The sequence below is a fragment of the Theropithecus gelada genome, chromosome 7a (genome assembly GCF_003255815.1).
Source record: "Theropithecus gelada isolate Dixy chromosome 7a, Tgel_1.0, whole genome shotgun sequence".
Classification (NCBI taxonomy): domain Eukaryota; kingdom Metazoa; phylum Chordata; class Mammalia; order Primates; family Cercopithecidae; genus Theropithecus; species Theropithecus gelada.
The window spans coordinates 24,259,283-24,287,216 of record NC_037674.1 but is presented as its reverse complement, the minus strand read 5'-3'; the positions used below and the strand labels follow the sequence as shown (position 1 = coordinate 24,287,216).

The window sequence follows — 27,934 nt, the reverse complement described above, 5'->3', positions numbered from 1 at the left end:
TCCTTCACAACTCGCCCCAGCATATGTGGAGCCTCTCTGACACACTCCCATAGCCCCTTGCATCCCAGTGCTCATCACACTCCTATAAAGCGCTGTTGATTAAGGTCCCTTCACAGTAATTGAGGCTCGTTTATCAGCTCCCCAAACTAAGGCAGGTAGAACTGAAGACAATCAGGAACAGCAGTATAGTCATCCCACTATAATAATGAACATATGCTGAGACCTTTTTATGTGCCAGTCCCTGTGCTTAGCACCACACATGCATTACCTGATTGGATCCTCACAATAACCCTATGAAACACATAAACTATTATTCTTGTTTTATGGATGAGGAAACTGAGGCTTTGAGAATTAAAGTTATTTGTCCAAGGTTTCACAGCTAGTATGTACAAAGCTGAGATTCAAACCCAGGCATTTCTGATTGTCTAAGCCCCTGCTCCTAGACTCTAAGCCATATTCCTTCTCCCCTTTCATGGTTATTGTATCAGTCAGGATAGGGCAGGTCATTCTATGTTAACAAATAATTCCAACATCTCAGTGGCTTAGACAAAAAGGTTTACTTCTTGCTTATGCCATGGTCCGTAGCACATTGGCTGGGGGCATCCACTCTATGTCATTCTCACTCAGCAACCTAGGCTGAAGGTGGCTCTCTATCTGTGCCTCCCCAATTGCAAGAGAAAGGAGATGTGACAAATCACTCCCACAGTGATATCATTGGCCGAATCAGGTGCTGTACCCAACTTCAAAGGGGCAGGAGAAGTGCAATGCTAATGTGTACTGGGAAGGTGAAGAATTGGAAATATTTGTGCCACGGCACTAATGACTCCCACAATATAAAAGAAAGGAGTGAGGGAAATAGAGAAATGAAAATAATAGAGGATAAAGTGTTCAGAGGAATAAGGGCCTTCCAGGGAATAGGAGAAAGCTTGCCTTTTGAAACCATAGGTCTCCAGTTAAACGGCTGCTGGGATCAATTATTCAGTTGTTCTTCCTGTAAGTTGCATTGTTAAGGCTTCTTCTCTTCTGAATGGATTAATACTTTGACACAACCTGGGATTTCGCTGGATCTATCAGGAGAGAGTAGTCAATTGCTATTACAAAAGCATCTTAATCTGAATAGGGTCAACTTTTGCAAGCCAGTATCCAACTCTCATTTACATTATGGAGAACCAGTCCCACCAGGTTAAAGACTTTCTCCAACAACACAGAGTAGCATTCCTGGTTTCCTAGGATTAGGCCTACATGGTGATAAAGAGCTTAAAAGTTTCTTAGGAGGCTTGGCTACAGTGCCAACACTTGTTCCTCCCCGCAAAAGACTTGGGTTAAAGCTATTGGTTGCAACTTTTAGATCTCAATAGCAACATTAAAATTGAATATAAAATACAAGCCCTCAAGGAATTTCTGCAAAGAATATATTGGGAACATTTTGGTCAAGGAGAATTCACCTTTGTACAAAGCAGTTCCTGTTTTCGGAGAACACAGAATGGCTGACATAGTATAAAACTGAGCACAATACTTACTGTCTTAGGTACTGGATGCAACGATATTTTGTCAAGTCACTATAAGTTATTAGATAATGTAAAACATTTGCTACATACAGGGGGTGTCTGGCCTTACCACTCCTCTTCTCTTCATGATATGGATAGATAGATCTATATGTATATCATTTATATCTATCTATATCTATCTATCTATCTATCTATCTATCTATCTATCTATCTATCTATCAATGTGTGTGTGTGATGGAGTACTATCTTCCATATATAATATATGCAGGGTATGAGTATCCCCTAGATGGTAAACTTCTTTAGGTGAGAGAGATGACATGGAACAGCAGCTTTAAACATCAAAAGATCTGGGTTCTTCTCCATTAATCAGCCCTGTGGCTCTTGAGCACAGCATTGAACCTCTGAGAATCAGTTTTTACACCTGTAAAAAGGCATCAGGGCCAGGTGTGGTGGCTCAGACCTGTAATCCCAGGTTTTGGGGAGGCCAAGGTGAGAGGATCACTTGAAGTGAGGAGTTTGAGATCACCCGGGCAACATAATGAGACCCCATCTTACAAAAATAAAAATAAATATAAAAGGAGATCACCTACCTATTCAGGTCTCATCACAGTTTCATTATGAGGATCAAATGATATAATACTCTTGAGACTAAACAGAATACACATCTCTATTTGTGCAGAGGCACACAATCAATCACACAGCACAACTTTTCTGGCCATGCCCAGCAGCAGAAAGAGCCATTTGTGGCTCCCAACACATTGGTGCAAAGTTATTCCAAGGAGAAATCATAGCTCTCAAATGCTATCAGTATAGTTTTTGCCACAGGGATGACCTCCAGCTGGGTGACTTTGTCTGTGCTCAAGTCTGTAGGCAGAGATGAAACCTCTCTTAGTTTAAAGAAATTCCCCTGTGTAAGGAATTTTCAATGGGAGTAGGACTTTTGGAATGAGACAGCGCATAGCTGCCTCATGGGATGCAGATGGTTGTCATACTTTCCTTGCCCACAGATGACCAGTACTATTTTCAGAGAAATTGAAAGATTTATTTGGACAATTGTAGCCAGCTCATTTCCCAGTGTATTAGTCTGTTCTCACATTGTTATAAAGAACTACCCAAGACTGGGTCATTTGTAAATGGGGTTTAATTGACTTACAATTCTGCAGGCTGTACAGGAGCCATGGCTGGGGAGGTCTCAGGAAACTTACAATCATGGCAGAAGGCAAAGGGGAAGCAGGCACAATCTTGGTTCAGCTTACTTTAGGGGGACTGGGAATAGAATCTTGGGGATGGAGACAATGGAGACTCTCTCCATCTGCTGGGGTGGAGTCCACTTAGCAGGGAAAGACATCGAAGGAGAGGGATTGGGCCAAGTGAAAGGCCTTGCTCACTTCACAACCCTGCCTTTTGACTTGGGCAGGAACCTGGAGAAGGGAGATCTTCCTTTCGTAAGAGCAAACAGAACTCCCAACTTACTGTTAGAAGGTTCCATCATTGTAATGACTAATGACTTACAGGGTTGAAATTTCCTGGTTGCTGAGTCTGCAATAGGAATGACTGAACAAATCCACATTTTCAGGCTTTAAACCTGGAGCAGAAGGAGGAGCTTTCAGCAAAAATAGATGTTTATATTTTAAAAATACACATTCAATTCAATCAATCAAAATATATTTGGAGGGTCTACTATGTTCTAGGTGTTGGGGATACAATACTCCCTGTTCTTTGTTACTGATCTTCTAGTGGGGGAGACAGATAGCAAGCCAAAAAATACATAATAATTTCAGTAGTAAGTGCTCTGTAGAAAAGCAAATATAAGAGAATAGTGGAGAAGGGGAAAGTGTTAGCAGCTCTATGCTCCTTGATGCTATAGATTATATATATATATATTTATGTAATGGTATTATTACAGCATTCAAAGGTGTTGTAAGATTTTTCCTAAGAAAAGTCAGTCTTTGCCAAGACCACTTGCACCTATTTCTTAAAGATGTGTTCCAAGCAGCCCATCTTTCTGTCCATCTCACTGAGCTCTCTCTCAAATTCCAGGGCAGGAGATCCCCTAACCCCACTGCTTCAAAACCCTGCCCAGGTTTTCATTTGATTGTTGTTACACTAAAAGGGGAAGGATTTTCCATTCCCTTCTTACATGATCCACATTCCAGCTCAAACCCGGCACAAAGAGGGCTTTGGCCAGCTTAACTTCAGGATTATTTTAATTGACAATATACCCCTTTAAGAAGGAACACATTACAGATGGTCCAGTTAGGATGCAGGTTATTTTGAGACTTCCTGAACATCATTTCTTGGCTAGTTCATTCAAATAAATCATTTAATTGCACTGTAAGAGGTGCTGGGCATAATGATGACTAAGACTCACTCCCTGCCCTTGAGAAGCCCATAGTCCAGCAGGAGGCATAGACATTGGAACAGATAAATTGCAGCACCACTGGGTGACTGCAACCTAGTGGTGTGACCGAGATGCTCTGGGAGCCCAAAGGAAGAGCAATACACTCTACCTCAAGGCTGGAGAATATTTCAAACAACTGTAGTAACTGCTGATGCCTCATTCATTTATCCATTATTCATCCATTCATACATATTTCCTGAATAGTTTATATCAAGGATCACACACTGCCTGCAGATATTGCTTATTTGGATTCTTTCTGTTGTTATTACTTCTTGGTAATTGCTTTATTGAGATGTAATTCACATACCATATAATTCACCCATTTAAAGTATACAATTCAATGGTTTTTTTTTAGTATATTCACAGAGTTATGCAACTATCACCAATTATAGAACATTTTTATCAACCCCCAAAGAAATGCTGTACCTGTTAGAGGTCACACTCTATTCCCTAAAAACCACATAGCCCTACCTTCTAGCTCTACAAATTTGTCTATTCTGGACATTTCACATAAATAAAATAAAATCAGTCTTTTATGATTATACTTTTTCACTTAGAATTAATATTTTCAAAGTTCATTCATGCTGTAGCATGTATCAATACTTCATTGCTTTTTATTGCCAAATACTATTTCATTGCATGATATACCACCTTTTATTTGTCCATTCATCAGCTGATGGACATTTGGGTTATTTCTACTTTATGGCTATTATGAATAATGCTGCTGTAAACATTTAAGTGCAAGTTTTTGTGTGGACATACGCTTTCCATTTTATTGGGTATATTTCTAGGAGTGGAATTGCTGGGTCATACAGGTAATTCTATGTTTAACTGTTTGAGGAATTGCCAAGCTGTTTCCCCTAGTGGCATTACCATTTTACATTCCCACCAGCAATGTATGATGGTTCCAATTTCTCCACATCTTCACCAACATTTATTTTCAGTTTGCTGGATTGTATTTTAAATTACAGCCATTCCAGAGGGTGTGAAGTTGTACCTCATTGTGGCTTTGATTTGCGTTTCCCAATGGTAAATTATATTGAACATCTTTTCATGTGCTTATTGTCTATTTGTATATATTTCTTGAAGAAATGTCTGTTCAGATCTTTTGCCCATTTTAAAATTGAGTTGTCTTTTTATCATTGGGCTATAAGAGTTTTTTAAGATATATTTTAGATGCAAGTTTCTTAGCAGATATATCATTTGCAAATATTTTCTCCCATTCTCTGAGTGGTTTTTTCACTTTCTTCTTAGTGTCATTGGAAGCACAAAATAATTTAATTTTTCTGAAGTCCAACCTATATATTTCTTTCCTTTGGTTGTTGGTGCTTTTGGTGTCATATCTAAGAAACCATTGCCTATTCTGAGGTCTTGTGATTATGCCTGTTTTCTTTAAAGAGTTTTACAGTTTTAGCTCTTATGTTTAGGTCTTGTGACCATTCTGAGTTTATGTTTTGCTTATCGTATGAGATAGAGGTCCAACTTTTATATACAATTGCTCTGGTGCCTTTTGGTGAAAACAATGTCATTTTTCCATTGAATTATTTTGTCACCTTTATCAAAATTCAATTGACAGTGAATGCAGGGGTTTACTTTTGGACTCAGTTCTGTTTTACTAATCTGTATGTCTATCGTTATGCTAGTACCATATTATCCTGATTGTGTAGCTGAGCAGTAAGTTTTGAAATTGAGACATGTGGGTTCTCTAACTTTGTTCTTTTTCAAGATTGTGCAGATTGTTTGGAAATTACACATGAAATTTTAGGAAATTACACATGAATTTGAAGTTACACATGAATTTTAGGATCAGTTTGTTAGTTTCTACAAAGAAGCCATCTGAGATTTTGATAGGGATTGTGTTGAAGTTTTAGATCAGCTTTTAAGAGTATTACTATCTTAACGTTATTAAGTCTTCTGATCCATAAACATGGAATGTTTTTTCCGTTTATTTCACTTTTCTTAAATTTCCTTCAGCAATGTTTTTCAGTTTTCAAAGTGTAAGTTTATCCTATCAAATTTATTCATAAGTATTTTATTCTTTTTGATCACATATTGCAAATGAAATTATTTTCTAAATTTCATTTTGGATTGTTCATTGCGACTTGCTGGAATTAAAAATTAGGAAAACTTACAAATAAAGTCTGATTTCTGAACTTCTTTGAAAAATCATAGGGTCTGGTTTCCCAAACAGTAACGAGGGACTGGAATGATTGGTTTGGGCCTTGTTCTTTTTATAGGCCATATGGTTCCAACTTTCTCCTAATCTAGCTACTTTCTTATATCTAGTTTACTTTACTCATTAATATCTTTATTATTAAGCATTGAGTTTTTGGCCTTTATGATTGTTCTTTTGGGAAATCTAAGTTAGAAGAGATTCAATATGAAAGAGCAGTTAATATTATCTAAATCCTTAATGTGATTGTTTTTATATATATATCCCATTCTTTCTTAAAAGTTACCTCAAGCTGTATCTTACTTTCTCATCTCAAGAATATTGTTGATCCAGGCTTTACACAGAGGATATAAAGAAGAAACAGACACCGTTTCTGCTATAAAAGAGATACAGACACATTGATGAAGAAGTAGTTCCATATTAGCAATGTAAGTTTTATTAAAGGTCTGCTAGAAGTTTATACAGATTATAGAAGAGGGCCCAAAGAGGGTCAAGGCTGCAGGTAGAGATGGGGAAGAAGAGGAGAGATATCATAAAAGAAGTAACTTTTGCATTTCTTTGTGAATAATTAGTAGGTGTTAATCAGATGGACATGGATAAGAAGGACATTTCAAGAGGAAGGAGTAAAGGAAGGGGTTGTTCTGAATTTTGAAGCATGGTGAGTTCAGGCAAATGACTAGAGTGTAAAATGAGAGGGCAAAAGCGGGGAGGAAAAGGATAAAGAGTTCAGCAGGAACCAAATCATGAGAGGCCCTGTACATCATTCTAAGAAAGCTGGCTCTTTTCCTGAAGACTGGTGTTTTCTCCAAAGTGTGATTCCTGGACAACCTGTAATAGAAGGACCTGAGTGCTTATTAAAATGCAGTTTCACAGTCTTACTGAAGAAGAATCTCTCAGGGCCTGGGAATTTTATTTTTAAAATCTGATTTGTAAGTTTCCCTGGTGATTCTGAAGTTCTCTGAAGTTTGGGAAGCTCTGCTTTGAGGATGGGAGTCTTGGGAGTGTTTTAAGTGAGAATGATTGGGGGATAGGATGGAATGATAACATGCCATATATGTGTTTTAGTAACGTGCTGGCTGCACTGGGAAAGAGATTCAAAAGGTGGGACACCAGAAACCCCATCTTAGGGAGGGCCATATTCTAAAGTCAACAGTAGAATAAAACTCAGAATAAAGAATACACTGGATCATCCTTGAAATCTCCAACACCCGCGCATCTGGACGATCAATTGTCAGAATCAATGTCTTGTGTTTCTGTTTGCATTTATGGAGAGATACTCTTTCTCTGGGGCAGAGTATGTCTCCAAAAATGCAAACAGAAACAAGACATTTATTATTGCAAAAAGAAACACAAGACATTATTTAACTCTCTATAAATTCAGATACTCTTTCTCTGGGGCAGATAGTTACCCTACTCTCTGGCAAGTAGGGTTGAAAGACTGAGGAGATGAACAAAGGGACTAATCTCTCACTTTCTGCCTGCCAAGTGGATGCAGTTGAATTCATATGCTTTGCCCATGAATATAAATGTGAGACCCCAGTATTGCAATTGAGAAACAGAATGTGCCTAAACTTGGATAGTAAATGTTGGGGGTAGTGTGCAGGGTTCAGGGAAGAAGACAGGGAAGTTATGACAATGATAGGGAGATTGAAAGGATTGGGCTTGCCTCTTGATTGGTTGATGGATTTGAAAAAAAAAAGAGTTGACTTTTCTGGTTTATGTAATTAGGTGGATAGTGATACTATTGGTTTAGATCAGAAACGTAAGTAGAGGAATAATTTGAATGCACTGAATTTGAGATACAATTAGAATATTCACATGCTGATACACATCTGAAGTTGGGAGAAAACCTGGGCTAAAAATGTGTGTGGCATGAGCATGAGGTAGTAATTGAAAGCAAACAAGTATACGTGCTAGAGACTGATTTTATTAGACTAGAGTAGAACCTAGGAATCAGAATTTTAATACTTCCCAAGTGATTCTAATATGCAATCAGAGTTGAGAACCACTGGGATAGGGAGAGAAGGAACCATTGTTTTTTAAAAAATAAGAAACTAGCAAAGGAGACTGAGAAGGAATAGTCAGAGAAGAAAGATGAGGAATTGGAGAAAATGTTCTCAGGAAAGCTAAAGAAGAAAGGTTCAGAGGAAAATGAAGGGGTTGAGTAGAGGTCAACAGCGGTAGGTGACCCCGATAGATGAGTAGGAAAACAAAAACCGTTCACTAAAGGAACTTTGAGGAAGCAGTTGGCTTGCTCAGGCAATTTCACTAGAGTGTTGAGGTCAGAAACTTTACTATTGTGAGTTGAGGCATGAGTGAAAGGAAGGAAGTAGAGACAATATTTCCAGGTTATGAAGGGAATGTCCCCGTTTCTTACTCTCCCATTTTTTTAAAGAATGGGAAAGACTAAAAATTATTTAAAGGTGGCAGAAATATCCTGCTGTGTTTTCCTGCCATTTTGGTGGCCTCTACCATTGTTGAACATTTATTGCATGAAGATCAGACCCTCCTTATATCACAGTTGATTATATACTGTTCTTCAGTGTTTGTTTTTAATTCGTTAACTATTTATTTTTATTTAGAGACAGGGTCTCGCTCTGTCCCCCAGGCTGGAGTGCAATGGCACGATCTTAGCTGACTGCAGCCTCAAACTCCTGGGCTCAAGTGATCCTCCTGCCTTAGCCTCTCAAGTAGCTGAAGTAATTTTCTTCCTTGTCTTAGCACTCTTATTATGAACTTATCAAGTGCAGGGCCTGTGCCTTAAACTTCTCTTGAACAATATTCTCCCGTACTCCTAGCTAAGAGGCAGGTATATTCTGAGAAAGGGAATAAACCACATATAAAAAGGGATTTCACCCTACTTAATAAAACTGTGGTTCTTTTTGGCAAAGTCGTGAGCTTTGCTTATTTTATTTTTCAAATCTAAACTAATACTACATACTTATTTCAAAAATAAGTATGTTTATACTTATTGTATAAATAGTACAAAAGTATAAAGTAAAAAGTAAAAATCTGCCTCTCTCCCATTTCCAAAAGCAACCACTGTTAGTTTCTTATTATCCTGCAGACCTTCTTTCTAAGAGTATAAGAATATGTATCTTTTTTTTCTTTAGGTAATGTGCTTGCCGTCATCATTCTGTAAGAGAGTTAGGATGAGACTTCCCATAAGTAACTATCATTCCTTTTCTCTGAAAACCCCAGTAATTTCTTCTCCGGAGAGCAAAGCCCAAGATACACATGGCCATAAATAGGCTGTTCACCTCTCCCTGGGAGCAAGTGGTTGAAGCTCAGACAGTACAAAAATATTATGACTGCCTTGGGGCATAAAGGGAAGAAGCCAGCTGGGAGTTAGGTAAACCCATGCCAGGGGCTGAATGGGCAGGTTGTCTGAGCACCGCTGCGTTCCCACCGTTCCTGTATGGCTCCAAATAAAGGTCTTCAGTGTCCTCTCCTCACCACAGGGTAGGGAATTAGGGAGTGTCCTCTGTCTCACCTCCTGCAGTTCCCAGAGCAATTTGGATTCACATCTGCTGTTACCATTGTGGTCCCCCCGTCTCAACACTGTGTCACTGTGTTCCTGGGTAGACCAAAGGGAGGGTAGTGGCAGCCAGCAGGACAACTCCTCTTTTCACTTTTTCTGTTATACAGGGTCCTAGCAATGGACTGCAGACTCTAGAATAAACCCTAATTCAGTACCAGTGAATAAATGAAACTGAGCCAGGCACTTCTCTTTAATAGGCTTCAATTTCCTCATCTCTTAAATAAAGTTAGCAACAATGACTAACCTCATAAAAAGGAAAGATAAGTCATCTCTTTTCATGGTTGTCCTATCTGAAAGGGGCCAGGTTTCTTAAGAACAGGGACCATGTCTTATGCAGATCCGCATTTAATACATGAATGAGAAGTATTGTCATCTCCAGTTTATAGCTAACAAACTAAAATTCTCCTCTCTCGGGCCTTGATCTTCAGCCACTATCTGCTTATGCAGTCATCAAACACCCAAAGAAAGAAGTGGACAGAGTATTTTTATGCACCGCCCCCTCCCCGCTTTCTCATAGCGGTGGTTTTTAAGTGAAATGGATTGTGTGAGTCAATGGGAAGACCCACTCCATTCTTGTCTTTGGGGTAATTGTGGCAAAAATTAGTTGTGGTTTTCTCGACACATGCCCACAGTGGAAGGGGACTTATCCTCATTGTCAATCATCTCAGGCCATGACTCATGTTTTTCCAGAAACTTCCATTGTATCATACTGAGGCTTGCTGAAGTCACCTGTGCCATAGCTGACAGACAAGTGTATGAATCAAAACAGAGATTCACACGAAGGGAAGGGGATCCTGAAGCAATGCTTGGGCTTGCCTTAGTCCAAAGCAGATAAGGTCGTTATAGCCATGAAGTGTGATTAAGAACGAAACCTTGAAGGGGTTCCTCTCACCCCCAAGACACTAAAAATTCCTCTCCTCACTGATAACCAAAATGAATGGCAACTTACCTAATAACTGGGCTGAGAATAGCCTTCACTTTGACACTGTCCTCACGTGGGTCTCAAACTTGATCAGCCTCGAGTGTCCTTGTTCCAGTTGTTTCTTTTTGTCCCTTTGTCCCGCTCCTGTTCAGACGTGCAACCTACTCTCCTTTCTTTTTAAAGTTCCCACTGTCAACTCTATCATCCAGGGCTGTTCCCACCCACAGCTTATAGCCCACCTGAGAAGTAGGGCACATTCTTGCCAGCTTCCCACTTCACTACAAAACCTCCTCGGTCTAGATTGTGTGTTGCCACTCCAAAATGAAGAACAACAAAAATAACAAATATGAAGTACATTGCTGAGAAATCTAGAAACCTTGCAAAGACAGTGTTCTGGCCTGTCGCACCTGAGGCTGAGTCCTTGGTGCTCCTATACTCCTGAGTGGAAAGACCAGCCAAGCCTTTACCTCCCTCAGTCCCTCGGCTCTCCCCAGCCCCCGCTCATTGTAAAGGTACAATAGAATTGAAGAAAAGATGCTTCATTCATTCTTTCAGCATGTGTTTATTGAGTGCCCACCAGATCCTAGGCACTGTTGCAGGGAATACGGCGGTGATTATGATCTTTACTCTTACGGTGGTTATAGCCAAGGGAATAAAAAGAGGTCCTAGACAAGCAAATTAACAAGTAAACCAATAATCAATCAGTGATGAATAGGGGCTGAGATGAAGGGTGGCAAGAGGGGGCCTCTGAGGTGTGCCATTTGAACTGAAAACTGAAAGATGAGAAGGGATCTGTCCTGCAGAACAGTATAGGAGAGCCAGGCGGAGGGAATGTCAGGTGCAGGGAAGAGCTGGGGTGTATTTGAGGAGTAGAAAGGAGGCCAATGTGGCAGCAAAGTGTGCAAGGGGACAGTGACACTGATGAAGCTGAAGGGATGAGATGGGGCCAGGAACCCCAGGGTTTAGGGGTTTATAGTAACGAGCTTGTTTTGATCATAGATGCCAGGAGTTTCACCTGGTGGAGGAACATGATCTGATCAATCTGTTTTGAAGAAACACTGTGGCAGAGTGTGAAAAATGTAGGTGCTTGGTCACTTTTTCAAAAAGTGTGCACTGATAGGCCAGTTGGTATCACCTTGTCTTCAGTCGGTGATTTACAGCTAAAGGGAAAGGCGATACCCACCTCCTCACCAACAGGGCCTCCTGGAGGTATTGGAGGGGATCCAGGCCTGCTCCCCAGCCTGTGTGGGGAGTCCACTCTTTCCAGGGCCAGGAGTGCAGGAAATAGGGAAGCAAGACCTAGGCTCTGGGGCGGAAGAGGGCATTGGAAGGCACCAAAAGCCAGAGCAGTCAGTGAAGACATATGGACAATCTTTTCACACCACTGGGACGTGAAGCTTGGATGCTTGGAATCTCCTTTCTTGACAGTTCTGAGATGGGCTTTCTAACCTACTTCCTATATCTAGCTTTCTTCTCCTAATAACCCTTATGGTTGAAGAGAAATCTCTAGACACCACTTTCTTAAGGTACCCAAGGCTTGGGAAGTTAAGAGTGATGGGGACAGAGTAAAATATCCAAAATGTTTCTTGTATCAGTAGTAGAGATTCCAAGAGGAGTGTAACTGAGTGTGACTAACAGGAGTCTCTTCCCAGCATCAGGCTCCAGGCAGCACTTGGTGCATTGAGGAGTTCTATCTGCACAATCTGTTCAGAAATACTATTATACAGCAGGACGTGGTGGCTCATGCCTAGAATCCCAGCACTTTGGGAGGCCGAGGTGGGCAGATCGCTTGAGGTCAGGAGTTCAAGACCAGCCTGGCCAACATGGTGAAACCCTGTCTCTACTAAAAATACAAAAATTAGCCAGGTGCAGTGGTATGTGCCTGTAATCCCAGCTACTCAAAAGACTGAGGCAGGAGAATTGCTTGAATTTGGGAGGCAGAGGTTGCAGTGAGCCAAGATCGTGCCACTGTACTCCAACCTGGGTGACAGAGTGAGACTCCATCTCAAACAAAAAAAAAAAAGAAAAAGAAAAAGAAATACTATTATACAAGAAGTGTCTGGGCAGGTACCCCCTCCCCACCAGCTCCTGACATCTTTTGACAGTGCTTTTGCCATTCACAAGCATAGAGAGGCTGGAAAGCCTCCAAAGGAAAGCTAAACAGGAAGCATATCATTTCCAAGGAGCCAACAGATCACTTTCAATCGGAACTCTTAGCTCTAGTAACATTTGTAAGGCAATTCTCAAATAAGCACTCTCCCTCATCAACCAAGCTCTGCTGGGAGGATTGACTCTCACAGCCTCACCTGGCAAAGCTACACAGAAGACTACTAAGTCCACGTCCCTAGGCTGAATCCTCTCAGGACTCCAGAATCCAATTTTCAGTTGCCAGCCTGTTATTTCCTGGATACCCTACCAGTGCCTTAAGTCAATGGCTCCCAAACCAATTCATCATCTTCTCTTCTCCTGGCTTTCCTGTTTCTGTTGATGGCATCACTGTTCCCTCTGCTACCCTGGCTGGAAACGTCTGAGTGAGTCATCCTTGACTCATCCTTCTCTCTTATTCTCCGTATCAAATCAACTGCCGAGTTCTGTAGTATCTGTTTCCATGATGTCACTTGAATCTGTCCCCTCTTTCCTATCGACACCATCCCTCTTCAGTGTGGGCTGTCATTACTTCCCTCGCCACAGGATCATCCTAACTTATTCCCTCACCATTAACCCACCTTCATACTGCCGCTGACTTAAGCCTCCTCCAACACAGATCTAATCGCATCATGCTGTTGCCAGCAGCCTGCCATGGATCCTCACTGCTGCCACACTAAATATAAGCCATCTTTCAGCTTTATAAGTCACAATTCCTTTTGCAATACATGGTGTTCAAGCTAAACATACTCATCACTGATGCGGCATATGACTTTTGTCCTTTCAGGAACCCCCTTAATATTTAAATCAGCTGCAAAGGATGATAAGATCTTATATTACTAAGTTTGGCATTCTATGCATTTATATGCTTGTTCTATCCACTTAGATTTGACATTCCTGTATTCTTTATCTCACTTTTATTTTTGCTTCCTCTACTATTTGGGCCTTTCTATGTACCAAGCGTTGTTCTAAAAGCTTATTTACATGTAGGAAATAATTTCACTCTTCTAACAATTCCTATTGTATCCTCACTTTACCAGTGACAAAACTGTGAGGCTCAGAAGTTAACTTGCTGAGGTTCCATAACTAAGAAGTAGCAGAACCAGGATGCAAAGTCACATGATCTGGCCCCAGAGCCCATGCTCTTAACCACTGAACCCATATTGGTCTTTGTTACTTGTGTTATCTATATTATGGTTCGGATTTAACTGGTGTTTTGTAATTGAATTGAAGCTTTAGGCGTGTGTCCATTAATAGTCAGAAATATCAATGGTAGGCGGAGGGTACAAATGTAACTTGATAGCAGAAGCTGATTTTAGTTGCTTCCCCGAAAGTCATTGTGAAGCTAAGAGACAGCTTCTTGGAATTTTTGTCCTACTTCTTCTTTTTTTTCTTCTTATTCTAGTACATGGGCTGTATTGAAGTGCTGCAATCAATGAGGTCACTGGATTTTGGAATGAGAACCCAAGTTACAAGGTAAGAAGCCAAAAATGGGAGGGGCTTTGAGGAGTATGGTTTAAAGTCACAATAATTTCTCCCACGGGAATTTCATGCAAACCTTCCAAGTCATTAGACACTTTTATTCATGTGACTGGAGCATAGAAGTTTCGTCCAGTGACCTTCAATGAGTGGCTTGATCTCATTGTGTGAAAGATTTCTCAAGTGTGTGGCAGTGCATCTGTGTTTCATGTAAGGGCGATTAAAATGATACAGTCTACAGAAATAGCTGGTTTCCCAGGTACCAAGAGTATTTAAAATTATGCCTGGCAGGAAGCGTTTACAGAATCAGACCTGTCAAGGAGGTAGCAGAAAATCAAACCAAGTAAGACTTTCAACGTGAGAAAGCCCAAGCTTTGCCCAAGCTCTTCCTGATGTGAGAACCTGCTTATTCCTTGCCTGGTTCTCCCTCCTCTGTGTACAGTGAGCCAAATGGAACAGTGGAACTGGGGAAGCTTTACCCAGGGTGACCCCAGGGAACTTAGGGGAAGAAATCAGAATCCTTGTTATGTGGAGCTCAAGTCAGAAGCAGAAATACATGGCATGGTTCATTAAAGCTAAGCCCAAAGCAAGGATGGAAAGAAGGAGTGAGTGCAGACTGGCAACTGGAAAAATGTGAGGTGAGGGAGATGAGGTAAGAGGACTGGGTCGATATGAATGGTTCAGAACGAAGACTTGGGCATCCATTGGATGTGGTGCCAAGGTGTGTCTCAGGGGCATGCCACATTAGATCCATGCTTGCAGGCCTCCTGTTCTGAAGGTGAATGTTGTCATGTAGAAAATAACTCTCCCTAATGCTCATCTCATGAAATTCTAGGCCTAGAAAAAGAAGTGTCCTGTGGTCCAAAAATTTAGGGAAAGGAGCCACATCACTCTTTAGGAGACTACAGTATACAATAGTATATTGAAGACTCTGAGCCTGGCGCAGTGGCTCACGCTTGTAATTCCTGCAACTCAGGAGGCCGAGGTTGGAGGATTGCTTGAGACCAGGAGTTCAAGACCAGCTGGGGCAACATAGTGAGGCTCCATCTCTACAAAAGTAAAAAGAACATAGCCAGGCACGTTAGCATATGCCAGTAGCCCCAGCTACTCAGGAGGCTGAGGCTGGAGGATCACTTGAGCCCAGGAGTTCAAGGCTTCAGTCAGATATGATTGTGCCACTACACTCCTGTGTGGGTAACAGCAAGACCCTGACTCTTAAAAAAAAAAAAAAAGACCGAGAAGTCCTATGCTGCTGTAGTTGAAAAAAACTCTACCCCTCAAAATTTTCTTTTTCTTCTCTCTTTTTTTTTTTTGAAATGGAGTCTTGCTCTGTCTCCCAGGCTAGAATACAGTGATGCAATCTCGGCTCACTGCAACCTCCGCCTCCTAGGTTCAAGCAATTCTCCTGTAGTGCCCAAGTAGCTGGGACTACAGGCGCATGCCACCATGCCCAGCTAATTTTGTATTTTTAGTAGAGATGGGATTTCCCTATGTTGACCAGGCTGGTCTTGAACTCCTGACCTCAGGTGATCCACCTGCCTTGGAATCCCAAAGTTCTGGGATTAAGGCATGAGGCACCGCTCATGGCCTTACTTCAAGATTTTCTAAATGTATTGGGCCTAGGATCCTTTTCTCATATAAAAGAAATGTACATCCAAGGGTTCCGTGAAATGTGCCTTAGGAAATGCTGATTTGGACTCTCTGCCTTATGATGCATTCAAATCTGCCTTTCCAAACCTCTCTCAACCTATCCTTGGTATTTCCTCTGGAGTCAAACATATTATATAATCCTGTGTTTAGTACTCTTGGTACCTACATCAGTTACTGGCACATGGCAGGGGCTCAGTGGATATTTATTGAATAAATTCATGGTTCCACCTGACTACACTTCCAGTATTTGCAAACAGCTACATTTCTTCTCCTCTTTAAATCTTCTCTTACACATTCTCAGTACCTTCAATTACTCTTCAAATGACATGGTATCTAGACTACTTTCCAAACTGTTAGCCTGTTGGTGGACGTATTTCAGGGTTTACTCCATTTTGATGATTCTTAATCTTGAGACAATTTTTCTTCCAATCCTGAGCAGGCTACAGATGAGAGAAAGAGGGCTGATACCCTAGGTGGGCACAGGACAAAAGAATTCTCACTGTCCTAACCTGAGAGCTATGGTCTGAATATGTCCCCTCAACATTTATATATTGAAACTTAATTCCCAGTGTGAAAGTATTAAGAGGCAGGGCCTTTAGGAGGAGATTAATTCATTGGCCAGAGATCTCATGAGTGGGATTAGTTATCTTATAAGAGAGGTGCAAGGGAGCTGTTTGCACCTTCTACCACGTGAGGATGCAGCAAGAAGCACCCATCTAAGAAGCATTGTGAGCCTTCATCAGACACCAGATCTACTGGTGCCTTGATCTTGGACTTCTCAGCCTCAAGAAGTGTAAGAAATACATTTCTATTATTTATACATTATCCAGTCTGGGGTATTTTGTTTTAGCAGCAGGAATGGACTAAGACACTGAGGATGACTAATTTTCTGTTCATTCACCCATTCATTCATTGATTCTTTCTCTTTCACTCGAATGTTTATGGAGTACCCAAAAAGTGCCTGAAACTCTTCAAGCATTAAAGATCAAGCAGTGAATAAGACAAAGCCTCTGCCCTCATGGAATTTGCATTGTTACTGGGGAAACAGACTATAGGCAAGGAAACAGATAAATAAGCAATATACTTTCAGGGAGAAAGAAGTGCTTATTTACTGCAACAATAAAGCAGGAAATGAGGATAGAGATTTCGGTGGTGGGTTTTTAAATTTTATTTTATTTTCTAGTTATAAAATATTGCATGTTTACTTAGACGATTTGGAAAGTACAGAAAAGTATGAAAGAGAAAATTACTCAGAATCTTTCCTAAAGAGTGTGTTTATTAACATTCTGTGTTTGAAATCCCTTTCCAGTATTTTTTTCTACACATGAGCTTACAAAGAATTTTACACAAAATCTGAACAACATTATATACTAAGTCTCCCATATTGAGCAATTTCCTGTTACTAAAGATTCTAAAGCATGTTTTACCATGGTAAAATATACATAACAAGATTTACAATTTTAATCGTTTATAAGTGTATAGTTCAGTGGCATTAAGCACATTCACATTGTTGTGCAACTATCGACACCATCCATCTGCAGAACTTTTTCATCTTCCCAAAGATGAAAAACTGTACACATTAAACTCTGTACCCATTAAACAGTAACTTCTGGCTGGGCGCGGTGGCTCACACCTGCAATCCCAGCACTTTGGGAGGCGGAGGCAGATGGATCACTTGAGGTCAGGAGTTCGAGGCCACCTGACCAACATGGTGAAACCCCGTCTCTACTAAAAAAAATACAAAGATAGCCAGACCTCGTGGCACACACCTGTAATCCCAATTACTTGGGAGGCTGAGGCAAGAGAATTGCTTGAACCCGGGAGGTGGAGGTTGCAGTGAGCCAAGATGACGCCATTGCACTCCAGAATGGGCAACAAGAGCAAAAAATCCATCTCAAAACAAAACAAGACAAAACCCTGATAACTTCCCGTTTCCTCTTCCTCCCCAGCTCCTGGCAACCACTGTTCAACTTTTTGTGTCTGTGAATTTGACTGGTCTAGGTACCTTATAAAAGTGGAAACATACAGTATTTGTCCTTTTCTGTCTGGCTTATTTCCTTTAGCACAATGTATTCAAGATTAATTCATGTTGTAGCATGTGCCAGAATTTCATTCCTTTTTAGGGCTCAATACTACTCTATTGTATGTCTGTACTACATTTTGTCTATTCACCCATCAGTCAATAGACATATGGGTTGTTTTTCTAAAATTTTAATGACTGCATAACATTCTCTCCTCCTCTTCCTCCTTCTCCTCCTCCTCCTCCTTCTTCCTCTTCTTCTTTATCTTCTTCTTCCTCTTCTTTCTATATAGAGACAGGGTCTCACTATGTTGGCCAGGTTGATCTTGAACTTCTGGGCTCAGGGGATCCTCCCACCTCAGCCTTCCAAAGTGCTAGGATTATAGGCATGATCCACTGTGCCTGGACTCTTCTACTTTTCATCATTATAAGTAATGCTGTGATTAACATTATCTTGATTGTATTTCCAAATTCTAGAATTAGGATCACTAGGTCGAGCAATATAAATGTTTTAAAGATTTTTGATATGTATTGCTGGATGGCTCTGTAGACTATTTGTACTAATTGATACCCCCTTTTCCCAGGCATTTATCTATTTTTATCTACTTAATAAAATCTCTGTAAACTTCTAAGTCTATATTTCCCTATTATTTCATAAATAGTAAAAGGTGGACTGTTTTTTTTTCCCCTCTGCTATGAGGATTCACTTTATGTCTAATGTACACAGCCAGGTGAAGATGTCTGGTATGGTATCTGGATATTGTTTCTTGTAGATGTGTCTATACATGATTCAGGCATGGCTGATTGTGTTCTGAGCAGTTATGGAAGCTCGAGGGTGGTGGTCTTTTATTTTTAGATTTGGTGGTCAGGAAGTCCTATCTAAGAAGAGGACATTTGAGCTAGGGCCTGAATAAAGTAAGGGATCCAGCCATGAAAGTGTCTGAGAGAAGAGAGCTGAAGGTGGAGGGAAGATGGCCATGGACATCATGGGTCCATGGTGGCAACATTCGGGCAGGGAGTTTGATAAAAATGTGAGAGAGGTCAGGCACGGTGGCTCACACCTATAGTCCCAGCACTTTGGGAGGCCAAAGTGAGAGAATCACTTGAGTCTTGGAATTTGAGATCAGCCTGAGCAACATAGTGAAATCCCATCTCTACCAAAAATAAAGAAGAGTAGCAAAAGCCTGTAGTCCCAGATATGCGATAGGCCAAGGTGGGAGGATCACCTGAGCCTGGAAGGTCAAAGTTGCAGTGAATTGTGACCACACCACTGCACTCCAGCCTGGGCAACAGAGCAAGACTCCATCTCTAAAAAAAAAAAAAGAAAGAAAAAAAATTAAAATAAATTTTTAAAAGAGTGTGAGAGGGTGTGCATCTTCTCCCAAGAGTGGATGCAAAAACATTCAGTGGTCACCAACTCAGGAGGGGGAAAGGCTGACTGGAGGGGAGGATCAAGTTTTAAAATGTCCTATGGTGTCAAGTGGTCCTACTTGAAGTCTGGAGATTCCAGCCACCAGTAGACTGGGGACCTCATCCACGGTGGGCCTTGAAAGCAGTGAGGCTGATTTCCAAGTGCCAGAGCCAAACATCAGTCCCTTGCTTCAGAATCCTGTCCCCGTCCCAGCTTCCTGAACTATTTCCCTGGGGCTTGTTGAATTTGAAATGCTGTGACTTGTGGCTACTTGAGTGTAGAGCAGACCTGGCACTCCCTGACCCAGTAGGGAGAAGGAAAAACCCCATCTAAGAAGGGTAAATTAAAAAAAAAGAGAGAAGGGCCGGGCACGGTGGCTCACGCCTGTAATCCCAACACTTTGGGAGGCTGAGGCGGGAGGATCACAAGGTCAGGAGATCGAGACCATTCTGGCTAATGCAGTGAAACCCCGTCTCTACTAAAAATACAAAAAATTAGCCGGGCGTGGTGGCGGGCACCTGTAGTTCCAGCTACTCGGGAGGCTGAGGCAGGAGTGAACCCACGAGGCGGAGCTTGCAGTAAGCCGAGATCACGCCACTGCACTCCAGCGTGGGCGACAGAGCAAGACTCTGTCTCAAAAAAAATAAAAGAGAGAGAAGATATAAAATAGATTATCTCTCACTTTAAAGAATTAGCAAAAATCAAAATTTGTTGAACAGAAAAAATATATTGTGAAATTCACCTCTGACTTCCTTAAATGGTGAATTCCTTGGTGTTTCAAATAACGTTTGGTATGGAAATAAATTACTTTCACATTTTTTCTCAGGAGCTCACATATTGCTGAAAGAGAGGGTGATCTTTGAAACTCTTCTTTGAAACTCTAGGTCTTGAACTAAATAGGACTATGAGCTAAACGAAAAGACTTTATGAATGTAAAAAAATTTAAATAAAAAAGTGGAAACGAGTCAACAGTAATGTTTAATGATAACATCTAAGACAAATGGTAACAAAACAACCTGAACAGTGGTTGAACATCAAAAATACATTGCAGTTGAAAGAAGAAAGGAGAATGACAAAAAAGGAAAAATCAGAAGGAAGAGAAGTATTTGGGAAGTTGGGTGGGAAATAGAGGTTGTTGAGACAGTGGTCCATATGGCCTTGAGAAACACACATTATTGAATGAGCCAGTTTAAAGTCAAGGTGAGAGGATGTCCTACGGATACTGCACTCAAATAAAATATTCCCATCCAGTTAACATATGGGGGATTTGGGTGGGAGGGAGATGGACGGGATCTTCTGTTGTGTTTTTTCAAAAAAATTTTCCATGGACTAAGTTAGGATTTCACAAGAAAAAAACTGTATTTTGTGTGATCACAGCTATCTCTAGACATTGACATATCACCAAACATAGAATAATTCAGGTGTGAATGCTGACAAACTGGTGTGAGTAATTACCATTACAAATACAAACAATTGGAGGCTGATGTCTCACTCACTGTAAATATCTCACCTTCTTTAGATTCCAAATATCAGGGAGACAGCGATGTGAAATTCCTGGTAATAGAGGAGGAGCCATGATTAAGAGTGAGCCTTTGAAACAAAGGAGAAAGAGCAGAATTCTTGTCTTGATGAGGAACCTTTCTGCCAACCATTTGAGGGCTGAATCCACAGACTTAGAACACAGAAAGTACTCAAATAAGAGCAGAGGAAAATAAAAAGACAAGAGGCCATTGACTTCTTTAGCCATTCCCCGGATCTCACTCCTTTCAAAGCTCTCATCTTGCTTCCCTACCTTGACTCCAGATTTAGTCCCTGGGGGAGCCACTTGAGTGGCTTTTACTGTTGTTCCTCCACTAATTCTCACCCAGGCATTCATCCCCTTGACTGATTCTGGACCAGATCTCAATTTTTAATAATAGAATATTCAATGCAAAAGGGCAAAGGAGGAGGTTTTTACTGATAGTAAAGAGAAACAAGATCATTAGGAAAACAAAGGTTTCTAGCCACGGTTGTCTTTAAAATGTCTGGAACTGTATCGAAAGGAAACAAGAGAAGAGAGAAAGTGAAGATCATGCTAAGAATGACACTGCTATTTAATCTCTCCTATAAAAATGTTCTCCTTCACGCCTGTAATCCCAGCACTTTGGGAGGCCGAGGCGGGCGGATCACAAGGTCAGGAGATTGAGACCACGGTGAAACCCCGTCTCTACTAAAAATACAAAAAATTAGCCGGGCGAGGTGGCGGGTGCTTGTAGTCCCAGCTTCTAGGGAGGCTGAGGCAGGAGAATGGCGTGAACCCAGGAGGCGGAGCTTGCAGTGAGCCAAGATCGCGCCACTGCACTCCAGCCTGGGCGACAGAGCGAGACTCCATCTCAAAAAAAAAAAAAAAAAAAAGTTCTCCTTATGTTTTTAAAAACACAGTTAAAGAAAATAAAATGACAACAACAACAACAACAAAAACACACCTGACCTAAATCAGGAATCTCACACACACACACAAGAAATCAGGTCACTAAAACCTAAAGCTCAGCTTCCTTCCCTCAAGTAAGCATCCACATCAAGAAAGAAGAAAAAAAATCTTCCTTCTCCTCTAAGGATGGCTACCTCTTTGTGTCTAGGTGGGAACCTGCCTCAAACGCTGAAGGAGGAATAGACACATCAGGGTAAACCCAGTAAGTGGAGCTGGTGAGAAAGGGCTTGCCTTTCAACCCTGAAGAACAGAATACATTTTGATCCCCAAGGAGATTGCAAAGGGAACGTTTAGTTCATCATCACAGTACATAATTCACCCCGAGGGGCAGCGCACACCATTGGCAGGAGGGACCTCCAGATCACTGTCTTACTACACTGTACTCTTCTGATATTTAGTGCCTTACACGTGTAACTTGTATTCAGTAATAAAATCAGCCAGGCTCCCAGCACAGGATCTGTCCAAGCCAGGCTTACGGGGCAACTAAGAAGCAGTGGCTTGGAGTGGGTTTTCCTCCTTTGTGTGATTGCCACCTGGGGGTCGGTGAAGGAAAATGGGGAACTGTTAAAGAATGGGTGGCAAGTGCTCCCTTTTGAGGTCCTGGCTTCAGATTCATTTTCTCTAGCTGATCTCTACCTGTGCCTGGTGGTGTATCTGTCCTATTCCATTCTGTGAAGGAAGAAACCCTGAGTGGTGTTTTTTTTTGTTTGTTTGTTTTTACTGATGCTATAGACAGTAAGGAGGCACTCCGGGTGATTTGCTACTAGCTAAAGCAACAAGGAAACAGAGATCATCATTCAGAAGATATTGTAATTGGACTAATTTCCTGTGTATAATGTTATTGCTGCTGAGCAGTGATTCTGCAAATTTCATTCACTATGTTGAAAATTTTGATTACTGGGCTTCAACAGGACATTAAAGGCAGTGACAAATGCCTTTAATGACAAATGCATACTTATCGGTGTGTGTGTGTATACGTGCGCGTGTGTGTATGTGAGCAACCATCAGCTGCAAAGCAGATTCAAGATGCAGCTGAACAATTACATAAAGTCTTGTGCATGTGGTCTCAAGAAACGTGAACTCTAGAAGGAAAAGCATTCTGGAGAGGTCAAGTATCTGTATATTAGGTAGCTAAATTAAGATATGTTTGTTTGGAAACAGGCTGGCATTTGTCTAAATTTTCTGAGGATTGCAGGAACAGGATTAGTTACAGCAATGCATGGATAAGTGAGAGTATCTCCGCTAAGCCTTGGAGTAGTTGAACAACATATGGTATGTGGATTCTGTGTTGACTTGTTGCAGTTTGGAGTAGGATTGCAGCCACATGTCATGTGAAATAAAGACCACCAGAGAGGGAGATAAAAGGCCAAGTCTATTAATTTAGCAGGCAAGGGAACACTCCCCAGTGAAGAAATTTACTGAGAAGAGTGTTAAGGAGAAAAAAATCAGGAGTTTTAAAGTTCTAATTTATAGTGATTGTGCAAAGGATTGAAAACAAGCACTGTAGCTAAGGCAGAATGTCCACGGTTGGTTAAAACAGGTTGCGTTGTTCATTGGTCAGGAAAGGGTGTTAAGACCCCCACAACGGTCTGCTGTCCCAGGGTCAAGGTTCATGGCCTTTATCAGCTGATTAGAACAATAAACCATGCAATAAAACATAACATCCGAAGATGATCTCCCCTCAGCGAGCACTGGTGTCAGTGGAAGGAGGATTTCCTTTCACACACGTGCAGATGTCAGGAAGCCTTTGCTGGAAATCTGATGTTGTGTGTGAGTGTATGCACAGTGACCACCTCTTCTAGTTTCAGGTTTCACTGCTCTCCAGTTTTGCCCAATCTAAGATCTCACTTTTCAGATACTTGAGATAACTGAAATGGCCAACTAAATTCCTTTTAGAAGACTTCAAAGAACTAGTCATTAAAAAAATAATTTCCAATCAATTGGGAATGGTTCTGATAGCATGACAAAGTCAAATGCAGACAGAGAGGGTATGAAAGTCAACTGTACCTTTTTGCTCTGTCATTAGCCCAATGTCGTTCACATAGCAGGCACATAGTTACTATTTGTTTGAATAAACAGGTGTAAAGTCAAGAAACATAGCTGCTAAGGCAACCCGCGGAATGGGAAAAAATATTTGAAAATCATATATCTGATAAGGGATTAATAGCCATAATATGTAAAGAGCTCCTATTACTCAACAAAAAATAAAGAACCCTATTGGGCAGAGGACTTGAACAGATGTTTCTCTGAAGAAGGTATACAATCATATGCATAATTCCTCTTATATGGGGTACCTACAGTAGTCAAATCCAAAGCAGGAAGTACACTGGTAGCTGTCAGGCAGTAGGGGAAGGAGAGAACGGAGGAGTTACTGTTTAATGCTTATAGAGTTTCAGTTGGGGAAGATAGAAAAAGTTCTGTTCTGGAGATGGATGGCGGTGATAGTTGCACAACATGAATCTGCTTAGTGCCACTGAGCTGTATGCTTAAAAATTATTAAAATGGTAAATTTTGTATTGTGTATATTTATTATATATTTAAAAGTGTAGTTACTAGATGAGTTATATTTCTGGAGTACTGAAGTATTCAATATTGTATACATTTTATTTTTTTAAAAGGGTGCAAAGCAAATAAGAAAAGGATAATTGAGGCTTCGGGGCTTAACTTTCTAGCAGGTCACACAGCAAAGAGAATTTGGTAAGGAGTGTGTAGTGGCCTCTTGTAATTTCTTGACAGGGAATCCCAACCAAAAGCCACACTGGCAGAGAGGAGCTGCGGCAGAACAAGACAATGAAAGAGTAGCTAATAATAGCTAATGTTTGTTAGCACTGCACAGAGCTTCTGCAATGCAAAATCACCCCGAAAGGAGTGATTTCCCCTTTTACAGAAGGGAAAGTTAAGGCTTAGAGAGGTAAGTGGCCATTCTAAGACCACATAGCTGTTTTGCGGGGACTCACACCTATGTACTCACACTCCAAATCCCTACCACACTTAATGTTTCCTAGTGAGATTGCTTTGGATTGAAACTAAGAAATGGTTCTTGTGGGCTGTGAATGAACTAATGTGGGAGACAATCAAGCGAAAGGGCTCAAGTCTTTAAAAAGCACACCATCACGCCGGGCACGGTGGCTCATGCCTGTAATCCCAACACTTTGGGAGGCCGAGGCAGACGGTTCCCTTGAGCCTAGGAATGCGAGACCAGCCTGGGCAACATGGTGAAACCCTGTCTCTACCAAAAATACAAGAATTGAAAACCAGCCATCTCGAGAGGACCCACAGACCCTCTGAAGGAAGCAGATTGCTCCTGCAGGACCCAGGAGAACCCCCAAAACTGTGAGTGCCCCAGATGCGGAAGTGGGAAAGGGACACCATCCGCTCCTGAACAAACACACCCACTGGAGAAGCCAAAGATCTGTTTGCGGGAGAAGTTTCCAACTTTACCTGGAGCTGAGTCAGTTTGGAGAGCTGAGCGAAATACAAGGGTAGAGGAAGCAGCAGAAAGGCCCTGGGAGCTCGCTGGACTCCCTAGCAGGCCAGTCCTGCCTGGAACCACAGGGATCCACGGGAGGGTGACCAGAGGAGCAGGGGGTAAAACTCTACAGGGAGAAGGAATTCTCTAGTTGACCTTTGTGACAATTTGAACAGGGTGAGAAGCCTCCTGGCCAGAACCTGGGGCAGGGCACAAATCTGGTGCGCAGACTCCACATGTGGGGAAAGAATCAAGCCCTTTTCTTTTGCAGCTGGGAGGCAGGTAGCCTGGAGCTGGGGCAGGTTTTCAAGCCCCCATCGCTCTCCATCTAGAAATGGACTGGGGGCTACTGGGGAGAGCACAGTGGGAATTAAACCAGACCTTCGGTTTGCATGGGAGCTGGGTGAGGCCTGTGACTGCCAGCTTTCCCTGACTTCCCTGACAACCAGCATGACTCAGCAGAGGCAGTGGTAATCCTTCTAGGTACACAGCTCCAATGACCTGGGAACCTCACCCCCATCCCCCACAGCAGCCACAGCAAGACCTGCCCAAGGAGAGTCAGAGCTCAGACATGCCTAGCCCCACCCCCACCTGATGGTCCTTCCCTATCCACTCTGGTAGCAGAAGACAAAGGGCATATAATCTTGGGAGTTCTAGGGCCCCACACACTGAGGGCTCCTCTCCACACTACTATAGCTGATACTCTCTGGAAAGTGCCACCTCCTGGCAGGAGGCCAACCAACCCCAAAATAAAGCATCAAACCACCAAAGCTAAGGACCCCCATGGAGTCCACTGCACCTGTCCCTGCCCCCAGTTCCCCAGTGGAACAGACACTGGTATCCATGGCTGAGAGACCCATAGACGGTTCACATCACAGGACTCTGTGCAGACGACTTCCAGAACCAGCCTGGAGCCAGGTAGACTCACTGGGTGGCTAGACCAAGAAGAGAGACAACTATCACTGCAGTTCGGCTCACAGGAAGCCACATCCATAGGAAAAGGGGGAGAGAACTACATCAAGGGAACACCCCGTGGGACAAAAGAATCTGAACAACAGCCTTCGGCCCTAGACCTTCCCTCTAACGGAGCCTACCCAAATAAGAAGGAACCAGAAAACCAACCCTGGTAATATGACAAAACAAGGCTCTTCAACACCCCCCAAAAATCACACTAGTTCACCAGCAATGGATCCAAACCAAGAAGAAATCCATGATTTACCTGAAAAAGAATTCAGGATGTTAGTTATGAAGCTAATCAGGGAGGGACCAGAGAAGGGTGAAGCCCAATACAAGGAAATCCAGAAAATGATACAAGAAGTAAAGAGAGAAATATTCAAGGAAGTAGATAGCTTTAAAAAAAAGGAACAATCAAAAATTTAGGAAACTGTGGACATACTTTTAGAAATGTGAAATGCTCTAGAAAGTCTCAACAATAGAATTGAACAAGTAGAATAAAGAAATTCAGAGCTCAAAGACAAGGTCTTCTAATGAACCCAATCCAACCAAGACACAGAAAAAAGAATAAGAAAATATAAACAAAGCCTCCAAGAAGTCTGGGATTATGTTAAATGACCAAACCTAAGAATAATTGGTGTTCCAGAGGAAGAAGAGAATTCCAAAACCTTGGAAGACATATTTGGGGGAATAATCAAGGAAAACTTCCCTGCTCTTGCTAGAGACCTAGACATCCAAATACAAGAAGCACAAAGAACACCTGGGAAATTCATCACAAAAAGATCTTTGCCTAGGCACATAGTCAAAGACGAAGGAAAGAATCTTAAGAGCTGTGAGACAGAAGCACCAGGTAACCTATAAAGGAAAACCTATTAGATCAACAGCAGATTTCTCAGCAGAAACCCTACAAGCTAGGAGGGATTGGGGCCCTATCTTCAGCCTCCTCAAACAAAACAATTATCAGCCAATAATTTTGTATCCAGTAAAACTAAACATCATGAATGAAGGAAAGATACAGTCCTTTTCAGACAAACAAATGCTGAGAGTAGTCACCACTACTGCTAAAAAGAGCTCTAAATCTTGAAACAAATCCTAGAAACACATCAAAACAGAACTTCTCTAAAGCATAAATCACACAGGACCTATAAAACAAAAATACAAGTTAAAAAGCAAAAACAAAACAAAAAAACCCTAAGTACACAGGCAACAAAGAGCACGATGAATGCTCTTCAATCTAAACCTCACATTTCAATACTAACACTGAATGTAAATGGCCTAAATGCTCCACTTAAAAGACACACAACTGCAGAATGGATAAGAACTCACCAACCAAATATCTGCTGCCTTTAGGAGACTCACTTAACACATAAGGACTCACATAATGTAATGGGTTGGAAAAAGGCATTTCATGCAAATGGATGCCAAAAGCAAGCAGAAGTAGCTATTCTTATATCAGACAAAATAAACCTTAAAGCAACAGCATTTAAAAGAGACAACAAAGGACATTATATAATGGTAAAGGCCTTGTCCAACAGGAAAATATCACAATCCTAAACATACATGAACCTAACACTGGAGCTCCCAAATTTATAAAACAATTACTAATAGTCCTAAGAAATGAGATAGACGGCAACACAATAATAGTGGGGGACTTCAATACTCCGCTGACAGCACTAGACAGGTCATCAAGACAGAGAGTCAACAAATAAACAATGGATTTAAACTATGCCTTGGAACAAGTGAACTTAACAGATACATACAGACCATTTCATGCAGCAACTGCAGAATACA

At 41.5% G+C, this 27,934-nt stretch overlaps 1 protein-coding gene across 1 annotated transcript in view; it reads left to right on the top strand.

The window, feature by feature from the left end:
* SHC4 (SHC adaptor protein 4) overlaps window positions 1-27,934 on the top strand; it is a 141,335-nt gene that overhangs the window by 24,676 nt on the left and 88,725 nt on the right. Inside the window, exon 2 of the mRNA XM_025389582.1 lies at window positions 14,096-14,166. Coding sequence (XP_025245367.1) covers window positions 14,096-14,166 — 71 coding nt within the window. The remainder of the gene's footprint in view (window positions 1-14,095; window positions 14,167-27,934) is intronic.